At 42.7% G+C, this 11,321-nt stretch overlaps 1 protein-coding gene across 1 annotated transcript; it reads right to left on the minus strand.

Annotated features, from left to right (window-relative positions):
* Positions 1-1,413: 1,413 nt before the first annotated feature.
* Positions 1,414-10,787, minus strand: pop4 (POP4 homolog, ribonuclease P/MRP subunit). Its single transcript, XM_079183020.1, has 7 exons — positions 10,683-10,787; positions 5,582-5,637; positions 4,692-4,915; positions 4,481-4,558; positions 4,328-4,389; positions 3,555-3,656; positions 1,414-2,340 (listed from the first exon to the last, which is right to left on the minus strand). Exons 1-7 carry the CDS (start codon positions 10,693-10,695, stop codon positions 2,204-2,206), a joined length of 672 nt encoding a protein of 223 aa, XP_079039146.1. The 5' UTR covers positions 10,696-10,787; the 3' UTR covers positions 1,414-2,203.
* Between the last annotated feature and the right edge of the window lie 534 nt (positions 10,788-11,321).

Raw genomic sequence — 11,321 nt, forward strand, 5'->3', positions numbered from 1 at the left:
TTGTCAGCAAGATCAGTAGACGGCGTCAACACCATCGCTCGATTTCTGTTTGACTTTGGTGTCAGGAAGTGCGGAGGTGTTGTGAGGACTTTCAGGATTGCTTTTGATCACCTCAAGACACTTCAATAAGATAGGTGGTGTTTTCTCCAGGGCTGGGCAGTAACTGATCACATGTAATCGGTATTATGTACGTCAAAATAACTTGTTTATGTGCCAGTTTTATACCATCAGTCATAGACTGAATCTATTTGACTTCAGGTGGGAATGTTCTGACGGACTAAAAAGTTGTTTTCTACACCTTTTTAAACATCTCGGCAACAATATGTGATATTGAGGTATATACACGTGATAATAACCTGTTTTAGTGGCCACAAAATATAATTGTAAGACACAAAAGTGAAAAAACAAAAAGCAGAGTGGGATCTTTTCAACCGTTACCAGAAACTACAGAGTAAAACAAACCTGACAAGAGCTCACATTTCACAAACAGGAGGGGTTTTTGCTCAGGTGGTGTTGGGTGGGAAGGGAAAAAAAAGAAAGAAAAAAGAAACTGATGCCAAAGTTTGATGCCATCCTCATTCTTACAGAAAGAATGCACACAAAAAACAAACGCAAATGCTTACTGGTAGGAAGCTTTTTTTTTTTTACACGGCTTCTCGTGCATTAGTTGGCACACAAATACATTTTGGCAACACTTCCATTGTGTACTGCAGGAGAGTTGCCATGGGGGCTTTCTGATATGTGCATTATATTGAGATATAGTCTTGTCTTCACACAACGAGTCAGCTACAAACCTGAAAGTCTGGATTCTGCAGTCTTAATCTCAATCAGATAATCTGATCCGAGTGAAACCGCTGTGTGATGCCTGTCTAGTGAACCCACAGTTATCTTTAAATAGCAAAAATAAAAATACATTTGTTTCTGCTCTGTCAAAGCAAACACTGTTCCAGGTCAGCCGTGTCAATATCTGGTTGGACTGGTTGTCTTTAAAAAGGAGACAGTCAGGGAATTTACGAGAGAAAAACGTGCACTCAAGTCGCTTGTGCGTCCCCAAGCAGCAAGTGGAGTTCAGGAAAGTACACAGACAACAATACACAGCTTATAGTCCGCCATGTTTCACGTCTTTCTATTACGAAAGAGTGCAGTACATCTTGTGAACAAAATGTTTGCTTTGTTCTCTTCTGTACAATACCCGATAAATAAGAAAACAAATGAGTTAAATAAAACTAAATACTGCTGTCCAACAGCTCTACTTTTACACTCTAAATGTCATCAATCAGCTCAATGACACCCGTTAACGAGAGCTGAACAAATTCATTCACTCAGAGAGCGCTAAAGACTGAGACCGGTTCACTGCTGTTATGTACTCAAGCAACAGTTTATTCAGAGCAGAGCATGAGAGTTACAGTTTGCTGAAACAGTTGTTTGAAACTTTAAGAGTTGAGAAGTTTTGGCGATTAACGTGTTTTTCTATTAAAAAAATAAATAATAATAATAATAATTATATTCTCACGTTTGAGTTGAATTTTTTTTGTCTCAACGTGAAGCAGCCGTAAAAAGGCCTGAGCACAATACAATTTAAAATGATAAAAAAGTATGCATTTAATTGCAGAAACATTAGGTTGAAAAAATAATAATAATCAATAAATACGACCAGGAACCAGAATTAAACGAGCCTGCTGTCTGGTTAAAGTGGTCTCTGGAGCCAGTGTCTACTCTGCACTGAAACAGAGGAAGCTTCGCTCTGTAACGCCGCTCTTCAGTCCAGTGGACTGAGTGTTTCTCTAGTTCCCACAACTCCAACAGAGTGAGACGTGAGACGTCTCCTCTTCAGCTGATCGCCTCACGTCAATTTCAGGTTCCTGATAACTTCAGCAGGGTTATTTCCTCAGACTTGACAAAGCTACTTACACAGAGGACATTATACAACTTGTATCACTGGCTGATTAGCACTCCCCATGACAAGTAAACTGAGAGTGCCATCATGGTGGAGTAACTTTAATATAAAGTGACACCTATTTGTGAAAGTCGTCCATATTCGGTTTGGTGTAAACAGAACCAAAACCTGAAATATCATTTTTGATGACCTCAATGCATCTTCGACACATCGGTCACCGCAGTTCTTTGTGACTTCTAATAGAAGACAGTAGAAGCCTGATCAGGTGATGTCTCTCTGCATCATGCTGCGTCCTGTGGTGACACCTCACAAGTCGATGGTTCCTCTCACTTTGAACTTCTTGGCGGAGCGCTCGCTGGCTCGCTGCTCAAACTTGCTCCCGTAGATGTGCGAAACGAAGCCGTTGATCTCCACTGCAAACACGCTGTTCCTCTTCGGGATCACTGCGACAGAACAAGAGCAGGGCGTCAATAGGGGTGGGACTCACCAGAGATCCCGCGATACGATATTGTCACGATACTGCGATATGCTGAGTATTGCGATAACATACAGCTGATAACGCCGTCCCGACCCACGGCGTCGACGAGGAAGCGTAGTACGACTCTCGGGTTCCCTCTCAGATAAACACTGTTAGCTCTGTCAGCACTGTTAGCGGCTAACAGCTGGCTCAGCTGCCACCATGCTGAGAGCGGTTGAGACTTCCTAGATGTGCTCTAATTTTCGTATTTAGCACCTTTAAAAAAACACGTAAATATGTTGTCACATAAATCAGATTTACTCTATTATGTTAAACGCGAATGATATAATAAAACAGATCAATCTTGCAATGAATAGACTATTTTCACTGCAGACAGTTTGAAATGTCACAGCAGATAAAATCACGTTATGTAAAGCTTGGCTCAGTTCCAACAAGTGTCCCACTGAGCCAGAAATGCAATCAGTTACACTTGTGTAAGACAAAATGCACCATCATCCAGGGATCCAGTGACCTTTGGTTGCACTGGTGCATCTAACTTTTAGGCCAATTCATGTGTAGATACTTTAGAAAGAGGTTTTAAAAATCTTCATTTGAATAAATATTTTGCAGCCAAATCAAATAGTTTAAAGGATATTTAACATTTGTTTCTTTATAATGCATTTAATACTTGACTTCTTTATTTACAGGGCCTGTACAAAGTAAATAAAGTAGTCCATGAATATGACATATACATTTACAGATCATTATAATCCCTCCTTGGCATTGTTGGGGTCAGTTTATGGCTTTTTACCGGTTACACCTACAGTCTAACTCATAGATCTGCCCATTCACTCCTCACAGTACAGTTTGTACGCCCTCTGCTGTTTCAGAGAATAATGCAGCGCACAGCTCAGAGGGTATAAACGCCTCCATTCATCCTCAGAGCTCGTGCTCCTTCTGCGGAGGCTTGCGCTACGCCAAGCTTAAGATTTTTGGTCAGATTTCCCAGACAGTAGGGGGTCCAAGGGGCCAATGGCCCCCTGACTATACATCCCTGTCGTGCATAGCGAACGAGAGCAGAAAACCTGTTGAATGCCAGTGGAAGCTTTGATGCTTGTAGCACTACCATGTAGTCGGCGTGACGCCACTCGTTGGTTTGTGGACTGCCATTTTGAAGTGTTTTGCGTTCGGCGGTCTTACCTTTCAGTTTGTCTTCTTTGGTGATGATTTTGAAGATGTGTTTAAACTCTTGGACTAGAATCCCTGTGGCGCCGACATATGATGGGCATTTAGAGCGGACCACTACGAGAGAGAGAGAAAAACTATTAGTACAGCACTGTCACAGCTGTGTCTGCGCTCAGAGAAACGCATCCAGATGATGGTCTTCAGGAACAACAGGTACAATAAAGCACAGGTGACACATTGTTCAACATGATATACACCATTCAGTAGGTCACACATCACATTAACACTGTGTTAAAATATGGCTCACAGTCCTGCCATATCTCAACCGGGCAGTGAGATGGATCGTTGACAGTTATTTTCCTCATAAAGACATCAACACAGCACTAAACTGTCCCCACGCTGTCACTTTAATAGGCGATACGCCCCCCCCCCCCCCCCCCCCCCATCCTGGAATCCTTGGATGATTGCATTTGAAGAAATTGGGCGCTGAAGGTTATAAAGTGCCTAAATATGACACTGCTGCAGCTCCAGCAGCTGACTGTGCTGGTGAGCGGTTAAAATCCAGAGATGCATCGACATACATTATTTTACTTACGATCCGATACCTGAATATGAATATCTGCCGATACTGAATTTGAATTTAAAGTGGTAGTATCAGAATGTCGGCTTTACACACATTACAAGTTGCTGTCTTGCTTTTCTGTGTTTCGAGACTAAAATATATCCAAACTAAGGACGTGTAAAGGTTTGCTAATCCAATCGGTTTAAAGAAAACTTAAAAGATCTACCTGTGATGATGGCACCGTGGAAGTCTGCCTTCAGAAGCTTCTGTTGCACAAACTGTGGACTGCTGTAAGAAACACAACATAGCATACGAGACTTCAGAAATCGCTTCAAACTGGCAGTGAATGAGGAATCTGCAGCGAGCCAAACTGATTTACCACGTTGGTTTCAATCCGTTACACAGGTCAACGACGTACTGTCTCCAGAGTTCATGCAGAGGCAGGAAGAGCTCGTATCTGTGATGGAAATGACAAAGACAGTGATGATGGGGAGAGGGGAGGGGTGAGGTAAACAACTGGCTAAATGGGAAACGTTATCGCAATCAATTTAGACACAATGACTGCTCATCCTTCAGGAGTCGTCACCAACCTCTGGTGCTCAGGCTTGATCTGGAAGATCTTCATCGCCCTCTTCTGCCGAGCGTTCAGTCCTTTGGCTTTCTTGCTCTTCCTCTTGTCCTTCTTGGGCCTGGCGTAGCCCAGCACCACCGCCTTGTGAGCCAGCATGGTCTTCAGGTTATGGTGAGAGTTCTGCTGAATGCTGTTCTTCAGGAATGCCTGGGTGAAGGCCTCGGCTTTAGATTTGGTCCGAGACTGGAAATAAGAGAGTGACACCGGGGACATTTAGAGGGATGTGAAATGTAGTTTTTATTTTATCTTGTAAACAATGTTGGGGAAGCTACTTTAAAAAGCTTTTCAAGCTTCCAATTACTTCACACTGGAGGAAGTTGAACTACAGCTAAGCTATCCTTGGGAAACATCTAGTTTGGTTAATTAAAGCTACTTTAAAAAGTAGTTGAAAGTATTTTGTAAAACAAATATATAACAAAATATCACCTCACACTTGTATGCCTCTGTCAACCAGTCAAGTTGCAGTTTACATCCATGTCTGTCCAAAATGTCATCACTTCATCATTTTATCCTCTTAGACATTTGTATGATATTGTCATAATAAGCGTATTCATTTTTCAGTTATGGTCAAAAACATTGACCTTTGACGACCAGATTAACCAGTTCATACTAAATTTGAAGAAATTCCCTCCAGACGTTGCTGAGGCATCGCGTTCACGTGAATGGACCGGACAAAAATGACAAAACCAATGAACTGATTATCAAAATAGTTGCTGATTTTTAAAAAAATCTCATATCACTCTCTTTTCTGCAGTAACATCTTTGCACAACATGATTGGAAACTGCATGAGAGATTACACATTTCATAGTTACACTATACAGCACATCCCTCGTCCCTCATCTGCTTACCTCAACACCAAGAACCTTCACCAGATCCTGAGGAATTGTGGCTCGAACAAGCGCTTCTGTTGAACAGGACAAACAAAACCAGTATTACACACAAGCTAATCTACTTACTGAGGTACAGGACCAGAATGCAGGAGAGGCTGTTGGCTCTCTTTAACCGAACATGTGAAAAAGCATCCAGCTCACCTCAAGCGTCATTCATTTGCATAATGTACTTAGCGACAATATCACTTTGACACCTGAACTTGAAGTACAAACACTGAGAATGACCTGAAAATCTAAATGTCAGGTGTCGGGGTTGGTGATCAAATTGATTTGGATTGATTGACAAAAATAGCCGTCCAGGAATAAACTATTTTTGTTGTTTTTCTGGGCAGGGACTTCCCTGTGGCACTGATGAATGAGGTTATCAGTTGTCCAACGACAACCTCTCCAGTCTTAATCTCGGGTTTGGGTACATGTCGTACATTCTCTAATGTAGAGCCTCAAGGGAACCAAAATGTCCAATCTCAGTACATTTCAGTGCAGACTGAAATGTTAAGTATCAAAATCTGACACACAAAAATCTGCCATTGGGTGTCAAAATTAGAAATTTTAAGGCAAAGTTCTTGCTCAGCAGCTACATTTAACATGTGGCGTCTTTTGTTAAAGCTGCCATAATCACTTTTTTTAGCGACTTGGGGGCAAAACTCCACAAACAAAAAAAATCTCACGTTGGACGTGTTACGGCTTCGTAGAGGTGATATACCTGACGAGTTCAGCAACCTGTTAACACATCCAGCGGAGGAAGATTAGCATTCGCTTGGAGTCGTGTTTGTACCTGAGACATGTAAGGCCCGGACCACACTGCTCAAGCAAGCAGCGAGTGTGCATCGCAGAACATCTCGCCGTCAACATCTTGGATTGCTGTTTTTTTTTTTGCAACCATATTTGGAATGCGGAGGAGTGAGGTAGAGACGCCGTATACGGCTCTGGTAGTGGCAGCGACCTGTCAATCACAGTAAGCCCGCCCTGAAGCATACTCTGCTTGATGGTCTATTCTACTCTAAATGGAACCGAACCCTGAATAGAACATTTTTAAGCAACCAAAACGATTAGAATTAACCTTACTGAACTGAAAACACACCGTGAAAGGGTTCAAGTTGTAAGACGAAAACACTGACAACTCCCAGACCGGACAACGCTGTGGTAGCGACCTGTCAATCACAAGTTAGCCCCGCCCTAAGCATCCCCTGCTTTATGACCTATTTGACTCTAAATGAGACCATACATTCCTAAATGAACATCACGTTGTATTGAGGAACACTTGAAACTAGAGATTGAGACTACAAACTCATGTTTACAATGTTTACTGAGGTAATACGTCACGAGACAATCGGAGTCATTTTGAAATTGAAATCAAATCAAACATTACGGCCATTATGAGAGGCAACTTATGTAGAATAGAAGCGCTGGCAGTAGCAGTAGCCCCGAGCCAATATTCACTCTGTCAGCTCTGCTTTTGGTCTCTTGGGAAATATCTGGTTCTTTAGCTGCCACGGGTTCCACTGAGCATATTTTCACTGAAAACAGCTGCCTGGCTACTGCTGGAAAGCAGAAACGGGGTAAACAAGAGTTTGGGCTGTGAAACCAAAACAACGAGCTTAAAGATGCTAAAACGCTCCTCAGGCTGGAGATATACGTAATATTCACATCCATTGAAAGTTACTTGCGTGTCGCTCATAGTGTGTAATGTGTTCAACAGGCTTAAATAGCAACAAAACCTCTGGCCTTAGAGCTGAACAAAAAATGCGGATTATCGCAGCTTTAAAATGAAAAGATGTATGACACACATGGTAAAAACTGTAGGTGGAGGATGAGAAAGAGGCAAACAGACCTTTCTCATATCACACATTTGGTTTTGTCAAAGCAGTAAAGGCGCAGGTGGAAATTATACCATTTAATCAAAACATACCAGCCTGCTGGAAAATGGCACATAAGAATGGAATATTATCCACATCATTAATTAGGCCTACACCTGTTGCTCGCAAAGTCAGAATGCTAGTACAGTGGAAAAAAAAAATAAACTACTGTTTGAGCCTTTGGGCCACGATAGAAAAATGAACACAGTAGTAAAAACAAAGCTGCTGTTCACTATACAAAGGTGAAGTCCATCCTACTGTCTTTGTTAACAAAGAGTTCAATGACGCGGGTGGACAGCACATTGGTGCGGTTCAGTTCCAGCAGGAGGTCCTTCTCAATTGCTATGGACGCCAGTGATGACTGTCGAGTCTCCCCATCTGTACTTCTTGAGTACGTTTCGATGCGTTGGAGGGCTGAAAACGCCCGCTCGATGGGGGCGGTCGATACTGGGATCGTCACCGCCAAACATGCCAGTGTGTAAAGTTGACACATGCTCTCCCTCAGAGCGGTCTGCTGAAGGAAAGCAAGTAGATCAGCGGGGCTTTTTCCTTCAAAGTCAGCCATGGCGTACATTACAGTCAGTTCTGTTTTAAGCCGTGTCAGATCATCAAACAGAGATCCGTGGCTCTGCGTTAGGTTGGAGAAGGCCGAATCCGGGAATTTCTTCCGATGTGCCTGAAACTGCTGGGGGTCGAGGAGGGAGAGAAACAATAATTTCTTGTGGTCTTTGAACCGATTTCCTATCTGGGCAACAATGTTGTCCAAGATATCGCTGTGGAGTTTCTGGTACCGTGCACGAATGTCTCCCTCCGCTTGGCCTCTCCGTGCGCTTGGAGCACCTGTTTCACGCACAGTGGACTCAAAAATGTCATCAAACCGTCCCTTTTCTCTCCCAATAGTGTAACAAACATCATCCACTATTTTCAGACAGAATTGTACGTCCGGTATTTTGTTCTCTAGTACTCTAAAAAGCACATCCGAAAACTCAAAAATCCCATGGAATGCGGACAACAAAAAAACAAACTCAAAGTTCTCCAGGTGGGCTTTGTATCCGTCAGCACAGCGCACAGATTCATCGTTGTACTCGTCAAGGTGCTCCAGAATGTGCTCAAAGAGCTCCTGTAGGGCGGATCTCTTTTCAAAGACCTCGTTGACCAGTTCAGAGCTACATTGCCACCGTGACGGTGCCACACGAGGAAGACGCCGCTGGCAGATGTCGTCGAGCAGCTGTGTGCAATGTGGGGACCTGGAAAAAAACTCAGCGAGGCCGTAGAGATGTGAAAAAAATGTTTTACATTCTCTCAGCTTTGAGACCCCTTGAGCCAGCACTACATTCAGCTGATGGGCATAGCAGTGTGTAAATAAAGCCAGAGGAGCCTTCTCTTTAACTTTAGCCTGCACTCCATTAACTCCAGATGCTGTGACCGCTGCGCCGTCAAAACACTGAGCCACGACTTTGTCCAGACAATCGTGGTCCTCCAGGAATCGGATGAGAAGAGCAGCAATGTCATCGGCTCTCTTGCCGGTAACGTCGTCAAATCGGACAAACCGTTCCTTGACGCCGGTATCTGTCACATAACGGACCATCAGTGCCAGCTGCGCCGTATTACTCACATCAGTCGTTTCGTCCAACATAACAGCGACAAACGGTGCTTCATTTATCTCACGTCTTATCTCCTCTCCCATCACTTCAGCTATGGCACCGATCAGGTCGTTTTGTAGTTGGCCTGATGTCCCGGTAAACGCTTTGTTCGTGGAAAGGTGGTAGTGTAAGTCTGTGTCGCGCTCGGCCAGAAACGAAAGTAGCTCCACATAGTTGCCCCTATTTGTGGACTCCTTACTTTTATCGTGTACCCTGAATGAGAGCTCCTGTTTAACCAAAAAGACGACACAATCCATCAGTCTTTTCAGTATTTCCCTATTTTTCTTAACTTTTTCGTTGTGGAGCTCCTTTTCCCTGCGAACTTGTTCGTTAAGTTGTAGATACACTTGGTTCTCTACAAAAGTTTTCGAAAGCACCTCAGCTTGTATGTGTCCTAACGTGCTTTGGTGTTTTGTTGCTGCCTTGCTCAGGCAGCTCAGGTTTGTATATCCAGCGTGGTTCCAAACACCAACACACTCAGTTGAAAATAAAACGCATTTCCAGCAATACAATTTGCAATTCTTCACCGACGCCGTTAGCCAGGAATACCGTTCGTAGTTGGCGAACTGAAAGTGGCGCATAAATCCTTTTCCTGGCGTGGTCAGGTCTAGCTGTGGGGTTGGCCGGCCCTTTCTTACAATGTCCAGCTTTTCTTCAAATGTTCTTCTCCAAAAAGGCGTTGCCAGTAAATCCGCCACCAAGTCCGTTTCTTCTCCTCCTTCAGCCATTGAAAAAAACAAGCTAGTTAAAGAAAAATAATCCACACCAACCAAAACGCTAAAAATGTCATGTCAAGTAAAAACTTCTTGCATATCTTTAAACTTGAACTCTTACTACTACAACGTTCTGCTAGCTAGCCCACCGACCAATCAAGTCGAAGAATTGATTGGTTGAACACTATGAGAATCAACAATATCCTCCCCGTTTACTTAAACTGCAAAGGGACTGTCTGTTATGTGAAGTCTGAAGGCCTCCGGGCAGATGTTTTTTAGACACAGGGGTTAAATCTGATTGGATTAAAGCTCTACTTAAAACAAGCTGTGCTGGAAGCAGCTCAACTGAGGAAGACAGTAGCTGTGCAATGAGAAAATAAGCTAATGGGATAAATATTTACATGTAATGAAAAATAATGAAATAGCTTTAACTTTGTGATTCTGTCTAGGCCAGCAGAGAAGGCCACCACAGTTACATAAGCTAACGTTAGCCTATTAGTTATATAGCCTATATGGTTGTATAGGCGAGATGGCTTTAGTTATATTTGTACTTTTGTATTAGATATTTTGATTGCAGGTTTATCATTAAAATATTACTTTATAGCTCCACTGCTTTCACCAAATCCCTACTGTTGACTGTCGACCCTTAACGTTACACAGAAATCATAACGTTAAAGAGGCGTTTATCCGAGCCGGGTCAAAGTAGACGAAGAGAGAAAACATATCGTTGGATTTGAAACGAGGGTTGAAGTGAGTTTGACTAATGTCGGGTTTAAGGGTCAGAAACAACTACGTCCTGGCTACTTTATAACTGAAACGTTACTTCCCTCTCGGAAATAAAACTCACCGTCCATATTCATGTTTTCGCCGACTTCACGAAGAAAACGGTGGGAAATCCTACACTTTGTAACAGCTGAAAAACTGTTCACCACATGTGTTTTGATTCTCACGAATTCACTTCCTGTTCCTTCTTCTTCTTCTGTCCCTTCTCCTAAACGGCAGACTCTCCACCGCGAGGCGCACTGGTGCCCTCTACAGTCTATACCACGCATCACACGCTCTTTCTAATTAGTATCTGTAGATTTAAGACATTTTTAAATATCCAGATGCGATTTACAGCCTTTTCAAAAGAAAGCGATGGATTAAAAAAACAAAACAATATTCAGGTAACTGGTGCAGCACTAAGTTTCTGCACAGAGATCAGTGAAACAAAAACAAGTGCAGTTCTTTGAATACAAAGCACTGACCACACAGAAGATTCGAAATAAGGGCCACATTGCACCATGTTCCTGTCCAACCACGTAATATCATTCAAATCTTTGTTACCTGTTTTTATGGAACTTGTGTTTTTTGTGTTGCCATAATTTAAAAATGTAGTAAATCATAAAATTAATGAACATAACAAGATGTGATATTGCCCACAATAAATACAGAGGAGCCGGATTCAAACCTTCACTCTGATACAGACAGACAGACAGACAGACAG

This window comes from Pholis gunnellus (genome assembly GCF_910591455.1).
Source record: "Pholis gunnellus genome assembly, chromosome: 1".
NCBI classification, from domain to species: domain Eukaryota; kingdom Metazoa; phylum Chordata; class Actinopteri; order Perciformes; family Pholidae; genus Pholis; species Pholis gunnellus.

Coding starts and splice junctions, on each gene's coding strand:
- pop4 (XM_079183020.1), bottom strand. Junction 4,390..4,480: donor AACGGATTGAAACCAACGTG/GTAAATCAGTTT, acceptor TGTTTCTTACAG/CAGTCCACAGTTTGTGCAAC. Junction 3,657..4,327: donor CCACGGTGCCATCATCACAG/GTAGATCTTTTA, acceptor TCTCTCTCGTAG/TGGTCCGCTCTAAATGCCCA.